The sequence below is a fragment of the Corvus kubaryi genome, unplaced genomic scaffold (assembly GCF_017639235.1).
Source record: "Corvus kubaryi isolate FWS band 111438036 unplaced genomic scaffold, C.kubaryi_AGA036_p1.0 78, whole genome shotgun sequence".
NCBI lineage: Eukaryota > Metazoa > Chordata > Aves > Passeriformes > Corvidae > Corvus > Corvus kubaryi.
Window position 1 is genome coordinate 1290011 of NW_024582065.1, and position 20464 is coordinate 1310474.

Below are 20464 nucleotides of genomic sequence, written 5' to 3' on the forward strand. Positions count from 1 at the left end.
GAATGCCTCCTCGTTCTCTTCTCCCCGGGTTTTTGAGGTGCAGGGCTGGGGAGGAGATGCTTTCCCTGCCTACAGGGCCAAAATCAGAGGGTTTGGGTCGCACCTGAGAAATGCGTGTTCAGACTGAGAGTGCACTTGGTGACCCTGGGGTTTGGGGGCAGGGAGATGGACAGGGAGTCAGATCAGCCCATATGGAGCTGCTCTTTCTCCAGCAAACCTTCAAATAGTGATTGTACTCTGTACAAGAGTGGCTGTGGGAATTCTGGGATGTGTTGTAGACCTGACTTCAGACAGGAAGATTTAAGGTTCCAGGTCAAAAGGAACTGGGAAATCAACAGGAATATGAAGATGCCACTTGCTGAAGTTGCTGCACTCAGTGTGTTACCTGCTGTTTCTGAGAAACTGCACTACAGGAGGTGCTCAAACCAAGATTTGTGCATTGCTTGCAGACAATTCCAGCGGTGCCAAGTCTGACATGGACATGGCCTACGAGAGGGCCAGGGTGCACCTCGTCCCCGAGGACGCCGCCGGCAGCCCCACCGTGGCCAAGGTGGGTCTGCTCATCCCCTGAGAGTCCAGCCTGCTTCCTGCCCTCTGCTTCCTTACTGCATTCTGCTCAGAGGCTTTTAAATTTCTTCCTTCCTTCGAAACGCTGCCCTTGCAGCTCTGTCCGAGTTGGGGTATTTGGATTTGCAGTATCCTCAAATGGTTTGGGTTGGAAGGGAGCTTTGAAGCCCAACTGGTCCAACCCCCCTGCCATGGCCATGAGCAGGGACACCTTCCTCTAGACCATCCAACCTGGCCTTGAGTGTTTTTTTGTATTATTGTTTTTTAACTTAGTTGTTTTAGTAGATTTTAGTGGCTGTCAAGTTGTTTTACTGCGCATCTTGAAATTCTGTGGAGGTTCCCTTGGTGAGCAATGGGAAACCACTGCTGCAGCTTTTTGTGTATTTTCTTCCCCTAACTCATGAAGTGGATTATTTGGATTTGTCAGACCATGCTTTATTTGTGAGAGGTACTTTACAGCAAGGAATTAGAAACTTGTATCAGTTGTAGGCTTCCAGTCATTATTTATAAATCTGTTTTTATTTTTGTGGTCTGCTTTTTACAAATACTGACCTGGCAGTTGAGCCCAAAAACACTCTTGAATTATAAAACTGTAACCGAAAATCTGGAATGAAACTGTTGCTCACTGCAACCTTGACAGACATTTTATCTCTTCCTCTATCTTTGTGTACAGGGTTGATGAAGTTTTAGTTCCATCAAGCTGGCAGAAGCCCAGTTTATGGAAAGTCTCTTATTCTTCCCTTTCACAAGCTGTGATGAGTAACTTTGTTTGATTTGAGTGTCAGGCTGTGCAGAAAAGTACAGGGATAGTGAAGTTAGCATGCTGTTGCTTTTTTGGAAACCTCGATTTCTTTTTTGCAGACCACCAGTTGTGGTGGGTAGAGAATGCAAATGGTAAAGGCAAATTTTGGCCAGGTAGGTGCCAATTTTGATGTTTAAAAACTGATCCTTGATGTGTTTGTTCTCTTTGCAGTCGATATTGAAGAAGACAGTGACAGTGACAGAAACTCCTTCAGCAGTTTTCCATTACAGTGCTGTGCAGGATTCCTGTAACAGCAAACACATTGATGCCATTGTGGAAGCAGCAAAGAAAGACCTCTCAACCTTGATGAAACTTGATGTGAGTTATTGCAAAGGGAACTGGCTTCGGTTCTGCTTTTCATCTCATTCTGCCAGGAACTGAAAAGTGGATTTGTCTCCTCAGTGCACTGGAGATGGGCTGGATGTTTTATTCAGTAGGCTGTTGGAGTCATTAGAAGGGCTGCAATAAATCTGAATTATTCTGTCATTTCCACAAACCACGCCGGGATGCAGCGCACGAATCTTCCCCGTCTGTGCGCAGAGTTAGCCCTGGGCGTGTGCAATTCCTGCCACCTCACTCTGTGCCCCTGCTGAGTGGGGGAAGCTACCTAAAGGCTCAGGTGATTGCTGAATCCATTAATCCTGCTGGCACTGCATCCCAGGGCGTTGTTTGGGTTTGGAATTGTGTCCCTGGACTTGCCCAGTGGTGCTGGGAGCAGCTCCCAGCTGGGTCCTGTGCCCGTGGCAGGGGCTGTGCCTGATCCTTCCTGAGCTCAACCCCTGCTGAGCCCCTTGGTGTTGTGAGAAGGATTGAAAATTTATGCTTTCATCATTCCCGTCATTCCAGCTGCATTTCATTACAGAGGTGTGTCTGCTCATGTGGATAATCAGACAGTTTGGGAAAGCTCTGCATCTGTCTCAGCCAGCCAGAGACATCCTTGGTTTGTTCCAGCCTGTACTGCAATAATTCCAGTCTGCTGGTGCTGCCAGAGGCTGGGCACAGCTGCTGCACCTCCTCCCCTGCCTTCAGAGCTGTCACCAGACAACACTTGCTAAAACTTGAAAGATTTTACTTTTGGATTTTAGCATTTCCTCCTGACTTCCAAAATTATTCCCCTTGCAGCTTCAAAATCCCTGTCAGGGTCTTTCAGCTCCCAGTTGTGAGGCTCGAGGTGCCTGTTCCACGTCAGCACTGATCGGAGGTCTCTTAGTCTGCAGGAGCCTTACCTGTCTCATTATGTTAATTTTCAGGTTTTTTCAGGCATTTATATCCTCATGAAAGGCTACAGACTATCTTAGAAGAAATTCTTGTTGCAGAAGGAGTAAAGTAGGACTAGGTACCTTCATCTGTTCTGTTCTTGATCCAACTTTCAGATCATAAGCAAAGATTCCAAGGTTGCTGAAGCTCCTGATTTACCGCACTTTTAGTCTAGGATAAGTTTCTCAGTAATTAACAAGTAGCAGTTTAGAGATAATTGCAACAGTATCCTTGAAAGGAAGTGCCTGAGGCACTGTTTGTAAGGTGAAGATCAAAATAATGGTGAAGTAAGGTAGGATTTTCAAGCACCTTAGTTTTTCACAAGCAAATCAGAATCTGGTGGGATGTAGCCAAATGCCAGAAATGTCATTGAAAGCTCAATTTTTTTTTTTTCCATGTAGGAGTAGCAAAAGTTGATTATTCTACAGACAATACAAGAAGAATCTTACTGTGTACAAAATATTTGTGTTCAATGCTGCTTACATGAAAGAAAATTAATTCTTGTAAGCTCTTCTCTTGAAAAAAATGAGATCTTTCTTAGCTGGATGGAAGCATTTTAAGTTGTCATTTTTCAGAGCAGCCAATCAGAGTGAATAAAATCAAGATGTTTTAATGACAGGTGGTAGGTTTGGGGTTTGTTGGTTGGTTGGTTGTTGTTTTTCTCCTGTGACCGAGAGAAAGGTGTAAATGTCTGTAGGAGAGAGTCATTATTTCAAATAGCCTTTAGGTATCTGACTTCAGAATTCAATTTTCTTTTTTTAAATTTTGTTTTAAGTAACGTGAATTCCTTGGATCTGTGTCATGAATGGTTTTCAAGCTCATACCATTTTTGTGTGTTTTCAGCTTTATCTGCAGTTATGATGGGAGGGTTAAGCAGTGTTGCAGGGCATCTCTTCTGTGAGTTATAAGGGAACTTCCTTTGACAAAAGAATTATTTGTCCCAGTTAATTATTGCTTTATTTAAATTGTTTATACTTGGTTTGTGTTTTCACTTCTGTACTGTAAACCCCTGCTAATTTGTTACCCAGAAATAACCTCTGTTGCTTCTTACATTTGTTATTGTAACCAAATTTGTTGGGTTTCCTGCTGCAATCATTTATTAGTCATGGACAGGAAGAAACTTGCTGGGAAATGGAGTTTCTTGGGGTAATGACTTTTTTCTAAAAGCTCGTGGCTGGCAGGGATCAGTGCAGGTTTTTAGCCTAAACCCTGTAACTGTGCAATGCTGAATTTGGGTTTGCTGGTCTCACCCATTTGAGACAGGATGGATTTTATTTGTCAGCTCTTTTCTTGCTTGATGGGGCAGTAATAGCACAGCAAAGGAGGATACCAAGGTCTGCTTGGAGGTCACTCAGTCCCTTCTCACGCCTGAGGCAGAATCAGATATTGCTAAGTCATTTCTGGCAGGTTTTTGGCTAAGCTGTTCTTAAAGATCTCCAGTGATGAGGCTTTCACAGCTCTGAGTACAATCTATCCCAATACTTAAGTAGTCTTAGACACAAAGAAAATCTTTGCAGCAATTTTTCTTGGAGCTAATGCAGCCTGGAAATGCTCTTGATAAGTAGAGCTCGTGGGGGAGCTTGTATTCCCCTACTGAGAGGTGCTTTCAGAGTTACAACTTTGGCTTTAAGAATAGATAATGCTATACAACCATAAATGTCTAAATATAGAAAGAACATTATAAAAATTAGTTGAGTTGCTATTGCTGAACTGAAATATTTTGACAGGTGCTTGTCAGGTTCTCTGCATTGGATATGTTCCCATGAAACAGATTGGCTTTAATAAAACTATTTTTGATGAAAATATGTTCTTTTTATCAGCAGTAGGTGTAAAGAATAATTGTGATTATTTCACTTGCACTACTTTTTTTCAACCCAAAATGGAAAAATTCCAGCCTGGCAGAACAATTACGCTGGTGGAGTGTTTACATCTCTGCTGTGCTGGTTTCCTGCTGGAGTGGAGTTAATGACTGGGGTCACACTCTGCTCTGCTCTTGTGCTGAATTGGTTCTTCCTGTGAGTGCAGCTTTCAGTGCTTCTGCCTCTGGGGCAGAGCCTGGGCACAGCCAAGTACCCGGGGAAGGTGTGAGAGCTGGGACTGTGCTGCCTCTCTTCAGCCCAACAGATGAACTCATAACTGAGCTTTGTTTTCTGCCCCAGCCCATTGAGGGGTGGTGATAAAATGTTGAACTTCTGAAGATTTATAAGGAGAGGAGGGGAGCTGTGTGCATGGAGTGACAGGACAACGGAGAATGGCCTTAAGCTGAAGGAGGGCAGGCTTACATTAGATATTAGGAAGAAATTCTTTATTTGAAGCACGGTGAGGCCCTGGCACAGGGTGCCCAGAGCAGCTGGGGCTGCCCCTGGATCCCTGGCAGTGCCCAAGGCCAGGCTGGACATTGGGGCTTGGAGCAGCCTGGGACAGTGGGAGGTGTCCCTGCCTGGAGTGGATGAGCTTTATGGTCCATTTGAAACCAAACCAGTCTGTGACTCTCTGGTTTGCTGGTTTGGGTGAAAGTTATACCAAAGCAAAGGTGGCCTGAAGCCTTAGGGTTTGATCCTGATTGCTCATGGGACCCCAAATTGTGGGGGCAGTTCTTTGGGATGGAAAGAAAAGTCTGTCCATGCCTGTTTGGTTGTCTGTTATGCCCTCAGGGTTATGGTGGTGAAAGCCATGTATGGATTAAAGGAATTTTTAGGCTCAGCCAGCTCAGCTCCTTGACGTTGCAGGGGATTGGGGCCCAAACTGAGGGTGGCTTTTGGGAAGACCCTTTCCTGCTATGTGCTTTTCAGTTTAGGGGGAAAATTCCCACTTTTCTCTGCCTGAGCACAGGAGTTCATGAGCTTGGGGAAGCTTTTGTTGTACAGTGTGTATAAAAATGCTCTGCAGGTACAGCACAGCTGAGCTCTGTGCCCAGGGCTGGGCTGGGACAAAACCAGTGCTGGATCATCTTGTTCAGTTACTCCATGATGTAGAGAGTCTCCTCTGGTTTCACCTTCCTTTCAGAATAACTTCATGTTTCATGATTTTCATATCAGCTTGTACAGGTCTCTTATCATAATAGACCCTTTAAAGAGTCTGGGTGAAAATTGGCAAATAAAAAGTCTTTAAGAATCCAAGTGTGATCAGTTAAAATGGATCAAACCTTTCTTTCTCTTCTGGCAGAAATGTCTGTTGGGCAGAGAAATATAAAAATAGATGCCATATTTTAAAGAGATTCAAGTAACATAGTCTTAAGTGTTATTCTTACTTGCTTTGTTTGGGTGTTTCCTCACATTCTGGACCTTTAGCTGTGCACAGAGCAGTAAATTGTACCTCACATTCCTTTCTCCTCCAGAATCCTGCGTTGCTGAATGGCAAAGTGACGCTGCATCAGGTCACTGCTGGCACTGTGCTGTCCAGGCAGGGAGATCAGGTGAGTCTGGCTCAGTCTGTGCCCCCCTCCAGGAGGGTTTGTACACATTGATGGGAAATCAAACATTCCCACCTGTCCCTTCCCAAGGCATCTCTTCTGGAGGGGAAACACCCCCAGCTCTGGGCCTTCCTGCACACAGGGCTGGTGCTGCAGCCAGACCCAGAGTGGGAATCTGGTGCCTGTGTGTCATCAGCTCTGATGAAGCTCATGGGGAGTGTCCCACCTGCATCCTTCCTCACGAGCTGTGGGGACTGGGAAGTCTCTTCTCACACCCTGCACTTTGGATTTTTGTGATGTCACTCAGTTGCAGTAAAGCCCTCGCACAAAACCAATCCAGCATTATTCGTTTATAGCAAAGTGTGTTTAGGATATAACAAGCTTCATTTATAATAATCCTGTGTAAGTAGAGGAGCTTAAGCAAAGCAAGTGATGGGCAGGTCCAGTGCCAGTGCTGGGTTCTGCTCTGCTGACCTGCCATGCCCCTCATCCTGCTGCTGTGATTCCCCATGATCTCCTCCACTCCCAATTCTGTTATTCCTTGATACCTCAAAGATGCAGCCTTCATTTTTCATAACCACCCAAAGGAAACACATCTTTCAATATTGTGCCTGCTTAGTTTTAAATATTCATAACCTGCTTTTAATAATTCACTGTTGTGTCTTATTTTACCTCCTAATTTGTTCAAAACCTATAGGGAGCTCTCTGGGAAACAGATCGGTCATGGTAGCGCTGTCACTGGCATAATTGCTTTTAAAATCTTGGGGGATTTTTATTGAGCGCTTTTTTTTTTTTTTTCTCCCATTGCTCCAGGATGTCAATGTTTGCTTTGTGGTCTCGGGGATGCTTCACGTGTACCAGAGGAAGATTGACTCTGAGGAGGACACCTGCCTCTTCATCACCCACCCCGGGGAGCTCGTGGGGCAGCTCGCTGTCCTCACTGGGGAGCCGCTGATCTTCACCATCAAGGCCAACAGAGACTGCAGCTTCCTCTCCATCTCCAAGTCCCATTTCTATGAGTGAGTTCTGCCACAAAAACCCCAAATCAATGTATATTTTCTAAGTATTTTTTAGAATTTTTAAATTATTCTTTTGAACAAAGGACCAGGGCAGTGACTGTCCCACTGTGTTGGGTGCTGGTGGGACCACTTGTCAAATCCTGGGTTTACTCTCACTGCAGGAAAGACATTGAGGGGCTGGAGCATGTCCAGGGAAGGGAACGGAGCTGGGAAGGGGCTGGGGCCCCAGGAGCGGCTGAGGCAGCTGGAAAAGGGGCTCAGGCTGGAGCAAAGGAGGCTCAGGGGGGACCTTGTGGCTCTGCACAAGTCCCTGACAGGAGGGGGCAGCCGGGGGGGTCGGGCTCTGCTGGCAGGGAACAGGGACAGGAGGAGAGGGAACAGCCAGGGGAGGTTCAGGTTGGATTTTAGGGAAAATTTCTTCCCTGAAGGGGTGGTCAGACATCTGAACAGGCTGCTCAGGCAGTGGTGGTGTCACCGTCCCTGGAGGCATTCAGAAAACGTGTGAACACCTAAGATACGCCTGAGATGTGGCACTTCATGATATGGTTTAGTGGCCCTGGGGGTATTCAGTTAAAGCTTGGACTTGATGATCTTGGATGTCTTTTCCAGCTGTAATGATTCCATGATTTTAAATCCAAGTGTTGGATGTCTGTGCTGCTGCAGGTGCATCCCACAGCAAGCCCCTCACTTTCTGGGGTGGGTTTAGGTGCCTGGATGAGCTGTGGCCCATTTATCAGGTGATTTAACTCCAGCAAGAAGCAGTTCAGGGAACGTGGGAATATTAAATGGTGACATCTTTGTTCAAGGCCTATAGAGCACTTAACCCAGTGTGGTGGGAATTATGGCCCAAGAATCATATACTTCATAATCCAGATAAGAAAGTCTGCCCAGAGCCTGCACTTTATGGGTTAATTGCTGCTTTGCCAGGCCCTTTTCTTGCATTCATTATTCCTTTTTGCTGGAAAAGCTCCCCAGTTCTGTTCCCAGGGTGCTGAGTGTGTTGTGAGTGATCAGTCTGGCTGTAACTGTGGGATTTTAATGCTCATTAATAGAACAGGTTAAAGAATAATTCCCCTGTGGTTCTTTTCTGGACCTTGGATGAATGCTTAAAGGGGAATACAGGTAATTAAAAATCCAATGTGATGACTGTGGTTAGCCTTGTTGCCAATAATAATGATTAATGCCCTTGATTTATTCTGTGATCTTGTAATTTAGAGTTACAATTAGTTCACTCACATAATTTGTGTCTAATGCACAATTTCCTTTCATAAACTCTTTTTCCAGCTTCTGGAATGTGCCAGGAGTTACATGGAGGATGCTGGGCGGTTGTTGTGTTTTCTGGGCCGCTGTGATGTTGTCCATCTCTGCACACTTCCTGCTTTCTAAATAACTGCAGCTGTTTGTATTCCCAATCAGCTCTACCCCAGAATCCTTTCTGTGGGGCTTTGGTTTTCCCACCTGGGGCAGGAGGCTGTGGAACTGAACGTGCTGTGCTCAGCAGGTGCTTGTTGATGAGCTGTGTTTTTCCCAGGTTTGTGAGGTGGTTGTCAGCTCTTTGGCCTGATTTCCCAGAGATGCTTCCCACTTGTGCCCATTCCATGTGGTACCCAGCTAGTTCTTCTAAATGGCTGCTTTTTCTCTCTGTCTTTTCCTGCTGTTGTTTTCCTACTTGTTTCTGACTTCAAATTTCATTATGTTGTCTCAGCCAGCCAGGCAGATTTTACCTTTTCCTCCTTTTTTTTTTTTTTCCCGTGTTTTTTTGATACTCAGGGCTGGATTCTCTCTCATTTACTGAAGCTCATTTTCCTGAGATTTCTCTTCTCTCTCAAGAACTGAATTACCTCTTGTTTATTCCAGCTTACCTTTCTGCTTCCATTAATCCCTTGCCAGTCAGGGATCAGGACCTATCAATGTATCACCTCATCATCATTTTTGGGTCCTTTCCAAATCTTTTTTTTTTCTCCTTTCAAGTCTCTTATCTGTTCTCTCCATTTTACAAGCTCTGTCATATTCCAGCATTTCATCTTCACAATTTGTCCTAAACCACAGGCTTTATGGCACTTCTGACTCCTGTGCCCATATTTAAAAGTGACATTGGAGAAAGGCTTTGAAAAGCATCACATTTCTTCTAGTTGGTTCATTTTTGCTTTGAACTCTGTGAGAAAAAAAAAACTTGTTAATAAAGTAAGATGCAGTTCTATTTTCCATTTTTACGGAAATTCTATGCTCATAGTCCCACAATGCTCGGCTTTCTCCTTTGCCTGGAATCTGAGGAATAGTTTTTGTCTTAATTTGTGTATTTTTCTGTTAGCTTACAGACTGGTGAAATTTGACAAGAACTCCTATTCTCTGTAATTTCGTTCTTCATTTCTTGTCACTTGTGTTTCCTCTTTTCCTCTGTGCTGCACTGGAACACTGGCTGTGGTTTTTCTCAGTAATTAATGAGAGGGTGAAGCAGAAAGCACATGGTCAATGGTTGCCATGAGGCAAAGAGCCCGGCGTGGAGAATTGAGTGTTGGATGTTGGATTAAATCCTTCCCACTGAAACTTCAGGGCAGGAGCCTTTTGTGTGGTGCTTCCATGAGCAAATGACTGTCTGTAGATGCAGTGTGCAAATCCAGGGGTGGCACCAGCTGAAGGTGAGGTGAATCCAGGGGTAATTCCATGGGATGTGCCTGCAGTGCTTTGGGAGCTGCCACTCTCGGCATGCAGCTCCTGGTAAACGGCAATCAAGTTGTCACCAGGATCTCCTGGGGGAATAAATTCAGGATCTGTGCTACCAGTGGCTCTCTCACATCTTCTGCTTCAGTAAATTTCACAGTTTGGAGGCTTAATCATGTGCACTTGCCAGAGAAGCAGGAATGCTTTGATTTTTATTTGGTCTTGCCAGCTAAGCTGAAAATCCTGTCGCAGCCACATCCCCAAGAATATCTGCAGAAGTTCCAGGCATTCACAGAAACCACTTAGCCCTTTCATTGTTACAGCTGGTGAGCTTTCTAGTAAAGAATCCTCAAAGTCCCTTCAGAAATCTCTGTAGTACAGAGCTTTGGATTTTAATTTTCCCAGTGCCAGGCATGTGCCAAGCAGAAGGATATAAATGCCCACGTGAGAGGAAGGAAACTGGGCTGATAATGGGGGAAAAAACCTCTTTTCTCTTCTCTTGCATAAGGGTGGGTCTTACCTGCTGTGTTAATTCTCTTGTAGAAGCTGCATGGCACTGAGGGATGTGAGAGAGCTGCAAGTGGAAATAAAATAAGCCTGTTAGTAGTTTGCATTTTGAATGCATTAAGTATTAAGATCTATATTGTGAGGGAGGAAAAGAGTAAATGGCTTTTATTGACAACAGCAGACAGCCTGTGTGGGAGGAGACTTTGAGGGCTAAATAAGCAGGTGGAGTAAAACCAATGAGCTAAACCATTCAGGAATTTTTAGGGGCTTTATTTAATTTTTGAATCAGCTGAGAAGGGGGGATAGGGCTGGGTATTTTCCGTGTGTCTGTAGGTATCTTGGTCAGAATGGTGGGATGGCAGGGAAAAATCTGGGCAAGAGAAGAGGTCAGGAGAGAAAAGCTGTGCTGCTTTTTGGTAATGGTGTTTGCTGGCTGGATTTTTGTGTTCAAAATGTGTGGGCAGCAGGGCAGGGGGATTGTGCCCCTGTGCCCCTGTGCTCAGGTGAGACCCCACCTGCAGAGCTGCCCCAGCCCCGGGGCCCAGCACAGGAAGGACCTGGAGCTGCTGGAGAGAGGCCAGAGGAGGCTCCAGGGGGATCAGAGGGATGGAGCAGCTCTGCTGGGAGGAAAGGCTGGGAGAGCTGGGATTGTTCAGCCTGGAGAGGAGAAGCTTTGGGGTGACCTCAGTGTGCCCTTGCAGGGCCTGAAGGAGCCGACAGGAAACCTGGAGAGAGACAGATTTACAGGGTCTGCAGTGCCAGGACACAGGGAATGGCCTCCCAGTGCCAGAGGGCAGGGCTGGATGAGATATTGGGAGGGAATTGTTCCCTGGGAGGCTGGGCAGGCCCTGGCACAGGGTGCCCAGAGCAGCTGGGGTTGCCCCTGGATCCCTGGCAGTGCCCAAGGCCAGGTTGGACACTGGGGCTTGGAGCAGCCTTGCATGAGCAGGTTTCATGCAACTCTCTCATCTTTCTGTGTGCACTTCTCATGCTGGGACTGCAGACACGAATCTGCTTCTGTGTGAATTGTTATTTCTCTTGTGAAATAACCATTTTTTAGTAGTCTGCTCTTGATGCTGCACAGGAACAGGAAGGATCAGCTGCCTTTACAGGTAGAGCAACCTGACGTGTGATTCATTGACTCCTGGGTGTGCTTCAGGAGGTATCTGAGTGCTCACTCCCTCAGTGACAGGGTGCAGTGATCTTCAGTCTAAAAAGAATGAGAAATTAGTCATCCCTGAACAATTCCCAGGTGTCTGTGAGAGTGATTTGTGCTAGGCCTTGCAGTCAGCATGGAGTTTGAGGTTGTCCTGGCAGAACCTCCTCAAAGTTTTTCAGTTTGAGGAACATACTGAATTACATGATGTCTTTATTATTAGAGACTTTTAAGCACGGCTAAAAACATTCAGTGTGAAGATTGGGAGCTTTATTAGGAGATATTTCAGTTCTTTGTGGTCTTTGTGACAGGGAAAAGGGAATATTTGAAATGCAGAGCAGGTCTTTTATTTTTCAGAGCATCAGACTTTACATATAAAAAGATTCTGATGTGATATGTGGGGGAAAGTGAGCACGAGCTAGAGACTGAGATGTGCAGAACAGCAGGGAGGGAAGATCCTGGGGACAGGATGAACATTTCCTTGAGTCATGAGAGACCTGTGTGAGGGGGAAATGAGGAGGGTGGCTCATACACAAGAGCTCATGTGGCTCCTGTCCATCCTGCTGCACTGGGAGAAGGGCCAGACAGCAGGACTGGCATCCTGCTTCTAGGACAGTGCCAGCTCTGAGTGCCATTTAATTTGGGCTGGGTTGGAAGCTGGGCAGCCCCGTGTTTTGTCAGAGAGTCCCTGATGAGAGTGGTGGTGGCAGGAGTGGGGTGTGGCCTGGGAGTTTCTGCCCAGCTGCACTGGGATGTGGTGCCTGTGGGCACCTACTCCTGTTCTGGGGAGGGGGTTCAGTAACACTTGCCTTTTTCCTCAGGATTATGCGGGAGCAGCCCAGTGTGGTGCTGGGGGTGGCCCACACCGTTGTGAAGAGAATGTCCCCCTTTGTCAGGCAAATTGACTTCGCCCTGGACTGGATGGAGGTGGAGGCTGGACGAGCTGTGTACAGGTGAGATGTGGACAAAATTGTACGTTTGTTGACATTTTCCTGCTTCATGAGCTGTGCTCCCTTGGGGATGGGTGGAATGAGAACCTCAGACTGTATTTATCAGCCATTCCATCGGGTTTATCTGTTTGCCTGTTTTGAGATTATTTGCTTTCCGCAGTACCTTCAACACTGCCTCTTGTCTCCACGTGTTGCTAAATTATTTCATACTATTCCTCATCTTTTCTGTTGTCTTGGCAAGCTTTTAAAGTGACATAATTGATTAAGACACAGACAGTTCTCTGTTCTGGTGGTAGTTTCTGCATTGTTGAGGGCATGAACATCTATTGCTCAGAGGTTTTCAGCCTTTCTGAAATAAACAGCAAAACTCAAAGGTAATTCAGTTAGGCTTATTCAGTAGTAAATTAAAAATAGCCATTTTGTGTTTAAGGGGCAAAAGTTACCTTGGGAAAACTTAGTTTTATGGATATGTACTAGGATTCTATTGAGCTGTTACGTGGTTGTTGCAGTGGTGGGAGAGTAACAGTCTGATTTAGGACATGATCTGTATGATTGTAGTTTTTATAACCATACCTGCAGCACCAATGCTAATGGAAGTTTTGGGTTACTGTGTGCATCAAAGCATTCCCAGCTGTCAATATCTTGTTAAAATCATCTGGAATTCCTTGCATTTGGTTGAGCTCCATCACCAGAAGTGTGGCATTCCAAGCAGCACTCCTAATTGTGCCAGCTGGGTAGAGCAAAATGTTCTTAGTAGACAAAGGTGTGTGCACCAAATCTGGAGCCACTTGGAGCTTTTTCTCTTTGACCTGCAGAATTCCTCAGCACATCTACGTTGACCTTGCAATGGGAACGAGCTCCTGAGTAACCAGCAGTGAGCCTGTGGTGTCCCCTGGGGCCCACTCACACCCTGGTCATTCCCTTCTAGTGCTAACATGGAACCCCACACTGACAAAGGCTCATCCAGTGCCACCCCTGCCATGGGCAGGGACACCTCCCACTGTCCCAGGCTGCTCCAAGCCCCAATGTCCAGCCTGGCCTTGGGCACTGCCAGGGATCCAGGGGCAGCCCCAGCTGCTCTGGGCACCCTGTGCCAGGGCCTGCCCACCCTCCCAGGGAACAATTCCTTCCCAATATCCCATCTAAATCTACTCCCTTTGAGTTGGAAACCATTCCCCTTTTGTCCTATCACTCCTTATCTCAGTTAACTATGCACAGCCTGTACATTTACACATTAAACATACTTCCAGTCACCTCTTAACAAGTGCCTGCTCCATTCCTCGTTTGCTCATTACCTGTCAATTAAACACTTTCCTGTGTCTTCCAAGCCAGGCAGGGAAAAATCACCAACTTATTCAAAGCCTCCAGAGTTGTTTGCTGAGCAGAGATGCTTCCTTAATGCTGGTTATGGATTCTTTTCCCTGCAGGCAGGGTGACAAGTCTGACTGCACGTACATCGTGCTGAACGGCCGCCTGCGCTCCGTGCTGCGCATGGACGACGGCAAGAAGCACCTGACCGGGGAGTACGGCCGGGGGGACCTCATTGGAGTGGTGAGAGGGGGTCAGAGTGACCTGTCCAGCTGGGAAACTGGGATTTATTCCGTGCCAAACACACACAGTCGTGCTCCCATCCCTTGTTTATCCTAAGGGCTTCCGAAGTTGAAAATGTGGCAAACTCCCTTCTGCCTGGAAAGCTTTTGTAATGATTGGTGAATGGGGTTGTTAGGCTTGGTTTGAAAAGAAGGATAAACCCAAAAAAGGTCACTGCCAGATGAGCAGGTCCTGCCTGGTGCTCCTCTGTGCTATGGGTTACTTTCCTCCCAGTGAGAGCAGTGCAGCCTGTTAGATCAGGGCTGGAGGAATTGCAGGAATGTGCACTAAAGGGGGATTTGAATAAATTTAGTGCCATAGGAAGATTCAATTTGGCTGAGCCCCCCCTTGGAAGTGTCTAGTCCAGCCTCCTCAGAGTTAGCAGAGCTGACTTCAAAGCTTTGTCAGGTTTTTGAGGGAGTATGTAATTATTATAGTTATTAAAGCAACTGTTCATTTCAAAATTGTAGTATTTATCCATGTTTAATTTCTCTCTTATGTTCATTTTTTTTGTTTCTCAGACCTAGATAACAGCAGAAATAGGAGTCATAAATATGCGTGGCTTGTCTGATTTTTTTATATTTAAAATCAGAAGATTTCTGAAGTTCTGAGCTTGTTGTTCGGTCCCTGTTCTGCTTTCTGAGCTGAAAACTAAACACTGAACGTGCATCTGTTTATGGGCAGAATTAGCATAGCTCTGAAGCCAGAAAACATGTGAATTGGGATTAGTGCTGTGGGAAGAAATCCTTTTTTGTAGGAGTGAAGGGGAAAGAGGAGTCCAAAGCTCCCTTTAGAGAGCTGATCCAAAATTGTGCCTATGGAGTACATGAGGCAGTTCTGGTGGTGCTCCCAGCATAGACAGAGCTGGGCTGGGCTGGTGCTTGCCACATATTTGATAGCTCTATGTGCTCAGTATTTAAGGATCTCTTCCCACACTCCGTGCTGCTCTGGCTGAGGGGTTGTGTTGGCTTGGGATGGTGTTTGGAGAGGCAGGTCTGTGCTGGAATGTGCTAAAGCACACCCACAAGTTTTATTTGTTTTTTTCTTTCTTTGGGATACCTCATTAAAGGTAAAATGACATGGTTTGACAGGAACTAAAGCTGACATCTTTTGTGACTAATCACGATGGTGTGAGGCCTTTTGGTGTGTGAAGAAGGGTTTGTCAGTTTTGTCACATCCAGGCATTCTCCTGCTTTCCTCTGCCTGTGGTGATCTGCAGCTTTTCACTGTCAAGCTCCTGGAGTTTTGCAGTGCTCCCAGGTTAAAAACAGAGCTGTTCTACTTTCTGAAAGCAGTTTTGAGTGACAGGGCAGCATATGGTGCTCAGAGGGAGGTGAGGCCCTGGCACAGGGTGCCCAGGGAAGCTGTGGCTACCTCTGGATCCCTGGCAATGTCCAAGGCCAGGCTGGACATTGGGGCTTGGAGCAGCCTGGCACAGTGGGGGTGGGATGGGATGATCCTTGAGGTCCCTTCCCACCCAATCTTTTTTACAATTCAGTGATTCTATGAAACAGTCCAAACTCCACCTCCCTGTGCAAGGACTGGTGCTGTTTGGGTGTAGCATTCCAGGCTGGCCCAGCTGTTTATCTGGGGAGGAAGGAGGAGGTGGGTTTGGTTGCTGCACTGGGCTGTGTGTGCTGTAACAGTGCCACGTTTGCTGCTGAGTGCCCAGGCAGGGATATAGAAATACCCGTGCAGTTTGTGCCTCAACCACAAGTCCCTGTTTTGGATCCATGTTATGACATGAATCACCTTGGAGACTTTAGTGACTCCATGGACGTTGTCATCTCCTTCCTGCCCACAGCTCCCAGCCCCACTGACTCACTCTGCCATTTGTTTAAAGTGTCTCCATGCTCTGGCCGCCTTTTGCAAACATGGGGGAGGATCTGTGAAGAATGCCAGCATTAATGCAGAGGCCATTAGCAAAATGGTATTTTTGCTTTTCAAAAGTTTTGTTTATCCCCTTCTGCAGAATCTGTTATAAACCTTTAAAAACCTGCTGAAGGGTTGGGGTTTTTTTCCCTGACATTAACATAATTGGGGTTCTGGGTGCTTGAAGGGAATGAAAGCAGCAGTTGGTGTTGGTAATTGGTTTTTTTGGAGCTGGTGGCTTGTTCCTCCCTGAACGCCTCCGAGACCCTCCCGTGTCATCCGTAATTGTGGGCACTTAGAAAACACGAGAGTCTTTAGTTGATGTTTTTTTGTTTACTGCCTATGTCAGAACTTTTAAAATGCCACGTGTCATTTGCAAAAGAGATTAGGCTCTGCCATTCCTGCTTTCAGAAGAAAAGCAGTGCAAGATGAAGGGTTTCAGACAAGATGTTCATTTCCAAGCGTGTGCGTGCGCTCCCCAGGCTCAACTTGTGGCTCGAACTGTTTTGTTCCCTGTACTGACTCAATGGCATCTGTTCCTGAGGTCTGTCGATGCAGGGGGGGAAGAACAGATTAGAAACTGAAGTTTCTTCCCTGTGGAGTTCCTTGAAGAGCTGACAAGGACAGTTGTGTCAGGGGAAAAGGATCCTGACTCCTGGGGAGCCTTTATGGAGGGACACTGGCTGCTGTTGGCCCTGTTGATGGGCAACTCCAGGCAGTGTATCTGGTCAAATCAAGTCAAAACTCAATGAAAAAATTTCCAAATAATTTTTAAAGAACAATGATGAATCTGTTAAATAATTCCCTCCCTGTTGAAATACAGTTGATGTAAGCCTTGCTTTCCAGAGACTAAGATTTGACCTATTTAGGGGAATTCTTCTAATTTGGTGGTCCATTGCTATAGCTGCACTTATGGAAAAACGTTGAAATGTGAATTTTATCTGCCAGCTAAAGGGTCACTTTTCTAGTATCACCTCTGCCATGCCCAGGTGATCCCACAGGAGATCAGAGAAGCCAACCATGTGTTGATAGCATGAAAAGGCTTCTCTTTACCAAGCTACTTGTTTAAAATGCTTATCTTATCTCTCTCTTCTAAATCTTAGCTTATCTCTCACTTCTTTTCTCGATGTTGCTGCTTTGGTTTTGATCTTGATTAACCACTGGAAATTGTCGTTTTTCCTCTTGTTCTCTTGCTCTCATTAGCACTTTGTTGTGGGTGAGGGAGGATTCCTTTTAATTTGCTTTTTGTGCCTGTCAATAGCAGGTGCTGCCCAGGCTCTGACATTGTGTTTTCCCTGGCACTGCTGCTGGGACTGGGGCAATTATCCCGTGGTTTATTCCAAACTGCAGAGTAGGTTGTCAGAACACAGGGTCACAACTCCAAGCATGTGTTCAGGTGGGTGTTCTTTGCTTTTTGCACTGCTGGGAGGACAGCAGTGGGTGAGGAGAAGGCAACAAACCCATCAGAGGCATCCCTCAGAGTAATCTGCTGCTGAATTAAAGTTGTTTGTGCACTGCCTGCGCCCTTCAAACACCTGCAGCTGGTGGAACCTTCAATGCAATGAGGTTTTTATGCAAGGCCACACTTTGTCTTCCTTCGGTTCTGAAGGATGGCTGCAGTGTTGGGGAGATGACTGAATGCCAGGCAGGTCTCAGGGCCCTCAGCAACAGCTGTTAACTCCAAATATTTTCCAGAGCTGGGCTTTTCAGTGGCTTAGAGCTGGGTTTACCAGCAGTGTCCCCTCCCAGGACACTGTTGTGTGCAGGGTCTGACCCAAAACCAGTCAGCTTTCAAAAATACCTGCTGAGGGGGGAAGTTGCAGCGGTGTTTTGATTAATTCAAGACCTTTTCTGTTTCTCTTTAATAACCAGAATGTTCCTGTTATCAGGAGGGCGACACACAGTCACTTCTGGGTAGAGAAACTGCTGAACAAGTGCAGAAAGGCATTGTGCACTGACTCTGGGAACACAGAGACAAATTGCAGAAAAAGAACCCTCAGCTGCCAGTGCTGCAGCACACTGGTCCTGCTGGGCAGGAAATCATGTTTTACATTCTAGAAATAAGACATTTTAAGTATTTTCAGATGTTAAGCTGTTCATCTAATTAAGACAGCTAAATGTCCATGGCTTTTTTCTCTCTAAAAAGTTGAAACCCAAGAAGAATCTGTAAATGGCTTATGATTTCCTCAGGGGATTGGAGCGTTGTCCTTTGGAAATGTAACACTGTTAGAAATCTTTAATTGCTATGTAATCCTCAAAGGAATCACACAAAGGGAACTATAAGGATTACACTTGTCAGGCTTTTGTTCTTTATCAGTATTAATGTTATCAGGCAGCTCCAAAGCCAGCTGAATGTCACTGCACCCTCCACATTAAGGCTGCTTTGCTCTGCCTTTTTTAAACATGTGATTTCTTTTTTGCCAATTCCTTGCATTTTTGTGATTTTTGTCAAACCATGGCTACTTCATTTGCTGAAGCTGTAAGATACTACAAAGCTATTTCAGGTGAATTCAGGTTATTGTCACCTCAGGCACACTGTGCACAGCCTGTAGCTGTGGGAATTGGTGGATGAGGTTCAGGAACAGGCTGGAAGACATGGCCCTGGAAGGGATTGTTCTCTTTTCACCTTTTCCTCTCTCTCTTGGTAATACATTACTGAAAATGATTCTTTTCCTAGCAGCATCTTAGGTGTGAACTCGTGTTTAAAACAACCAACAAAAGCAAAGCCAAAAAAATCCAAACCATCCAGTGAAACCCCCAAGCAACCAATCCCCACACCAAACTCCAGACCACAAACAGCAAACCCCCAGTATTTGCCAGCCCCAAAGGGAGGCAGAGGAAGCCCTGAGGAATGAGTTCACATTTGCACAGCTGAATTAGCATCAGAATGAAATGAGCTGTGTCCTGATTTCCAAGCCCATCTTGAGGGTGTTTTTGTTAAAACTCAAATCACTGATCTGAACCATCTGTGTGAACCATGGTTTCCTATGAGGATCTTCCCTGAATGAAGCTGCTGAGTGCTGTCTATTTTTCAGATTCTTTACAGCTACTTCTTCTTTTTATCCACCGCAATTTCCTTTTATCTTTGTTTGCCTCAAGTTCTAAACAGCTGCTGAGGGTAGGAGATCACCCAGAACTGCAAATTGTTGTGGTGCAGTTCAGTGTTCTCCTGGCTGGCTGGGAAAACCACAGCACGGCTTTGACAGGATCTGGCATTAAATTGTGTGGATTTGTGTTGTGTGGGAAAGTCATTTGGCTGTGGAGCTGCCTCAGATACCACTGCAGAGTGCTTGATGTGCTTTGTGTCCTAGGCCACATTCTTTTTAGAGTATGAGGAGCTTTGATAACAGATAGTGATGGAAATTGTGACCTGCTGGGCTCCAGACAGGTGATTTCATGCATTAGGCTGATGTTCCTTAAGATACTTTGTGTCTCCCTCCTGCTTCCACCTGAAATTTTGTGATAATGTTTGCTAAGTCCAGCTATCAACCCTTGATACACCTCCTGATCCCCTGCAGGACAGCTTTTTACTTCCCTTGCCTCCTTCTCCTTTCTCCCTTCCATTTTGAGGGATTCTATGTGGAACTAGGCTGGCTGGGGAACAGCAGAGGTTAATATTGCATCCCCTTTAACCCTGGCAAATGCACAATAGAAATTTTTGTTTTCCTTGATAGAACCTGTTTGGTTTTGGTTTTTTTTTTTTTTTTTTTTCTCTTGGGCAAGCATCGTTAAATAAAAGCCACTGAGAGAGAGAGAGGGACAAGTGTGATCCTTGTCATCACCACCAGAATGCTTGGAGGGCAGTGAGTGGTGGGAGGAGAGCCCAGTGGAGGTGACAGGAAGGAGTTTTGGTGGAAGAGTTGGCAGTGGAGGATGGGGAAGGGTCCCTGATAAAGTTCCAGCCAGGTTTGGGGCTCTTGTGTGAAGCTGAGTCCAAACCAGCTGGATCTCTCCCTTCTAGGAAAGTACTTGTGTAGCTCATCATTGTTCTCTCTTTCTCTGTTCAGGAAATTCAGGTATAATTCACTCAAAGAGGAGCAGCCTGCCCAGGGCACTGCACTTGCAGATCCTCTTCCAACAGCCTGCATAAATGTGATGGTTTTGGTGGGTGTTTGGTGTGGGTGTCTCAGGTGGCTTCTGACATGGTTTTTGGTGGTGTTTTGACCTCAATGTTGGATTTAGGGCAGCAAAACATGCATGAAACTTCACATATGTTCTACAGCCACATGTAAATAAGGAGTAAAACTTAAATACAGGAGGTTGGGCTGTTACCAATTCCCTTCCCAGCTTTGATCTTGCTCTTTTCTATCCCTTAATGACATTCACTGCTGCAACAGGACTGTCATTGCACTGCTACAAAGTCCTGGCTCAGTCCTTTGGGGAGAACCTGTGGCGTGACTCCATCTGCCCTAATTACAAAAGGTACCAAGCTCAGCCTTACTGGATTTTTACCTCTGTTTTAGATCTACACTTGCATATAGCCACATATAGATACACAAGACTTACATGCACGAGTGTGTGCAAGTCTTTCATGTTTTTTTAAAACGTTTATCTATTAAAAAAATGAGAGAGGGAGGTTTGGATTCTTCTTTGCACACAGCAGAAGGGCTGGATGTCCTCAGTCACGGGGTTAACTTGGCACACAGGAGATTGCAGAAGGTGGTTGTTAGA

General features: G+C 45.8%; 1 protein-coding gene across 3 annotated transcripts in view; it reads left to right on the forward strand.

Moving 5' to 3' along the window:
* The window catches only part of PNPLA7 (patatin like phospholipase domain containing 7), a 117722-nt gene that overhangs the window by 20094 nt on the left and 77164 nt on the right, over positions 1-20464 (forward strand). For all 3 annotated transcript variants that reach the window (XM_042052283.1, XM_042052284.1, XM_042052285.1), the window contains exons 14-19: positions 450-550; positions 1541-1687; positions 5964-6041; positions 6852-7057; positions 12203-12334; positions 13759-13882. In XM_042052283.1, coding sequence (XP_041908217.1) covers positions 450-550; positions 1541-1687; positions 5964-6041; positions 6852-7057; positions 12203-12334; positions 13759-13882 — 788 coding nt within the window. The remainder of the gene's footprint in view (positions 1-449; positions 551-1540; positions 1688-5963; positions 6042-6851; positions 7058-12202; positions 12335-13758; positions 13883-20464) is intronic.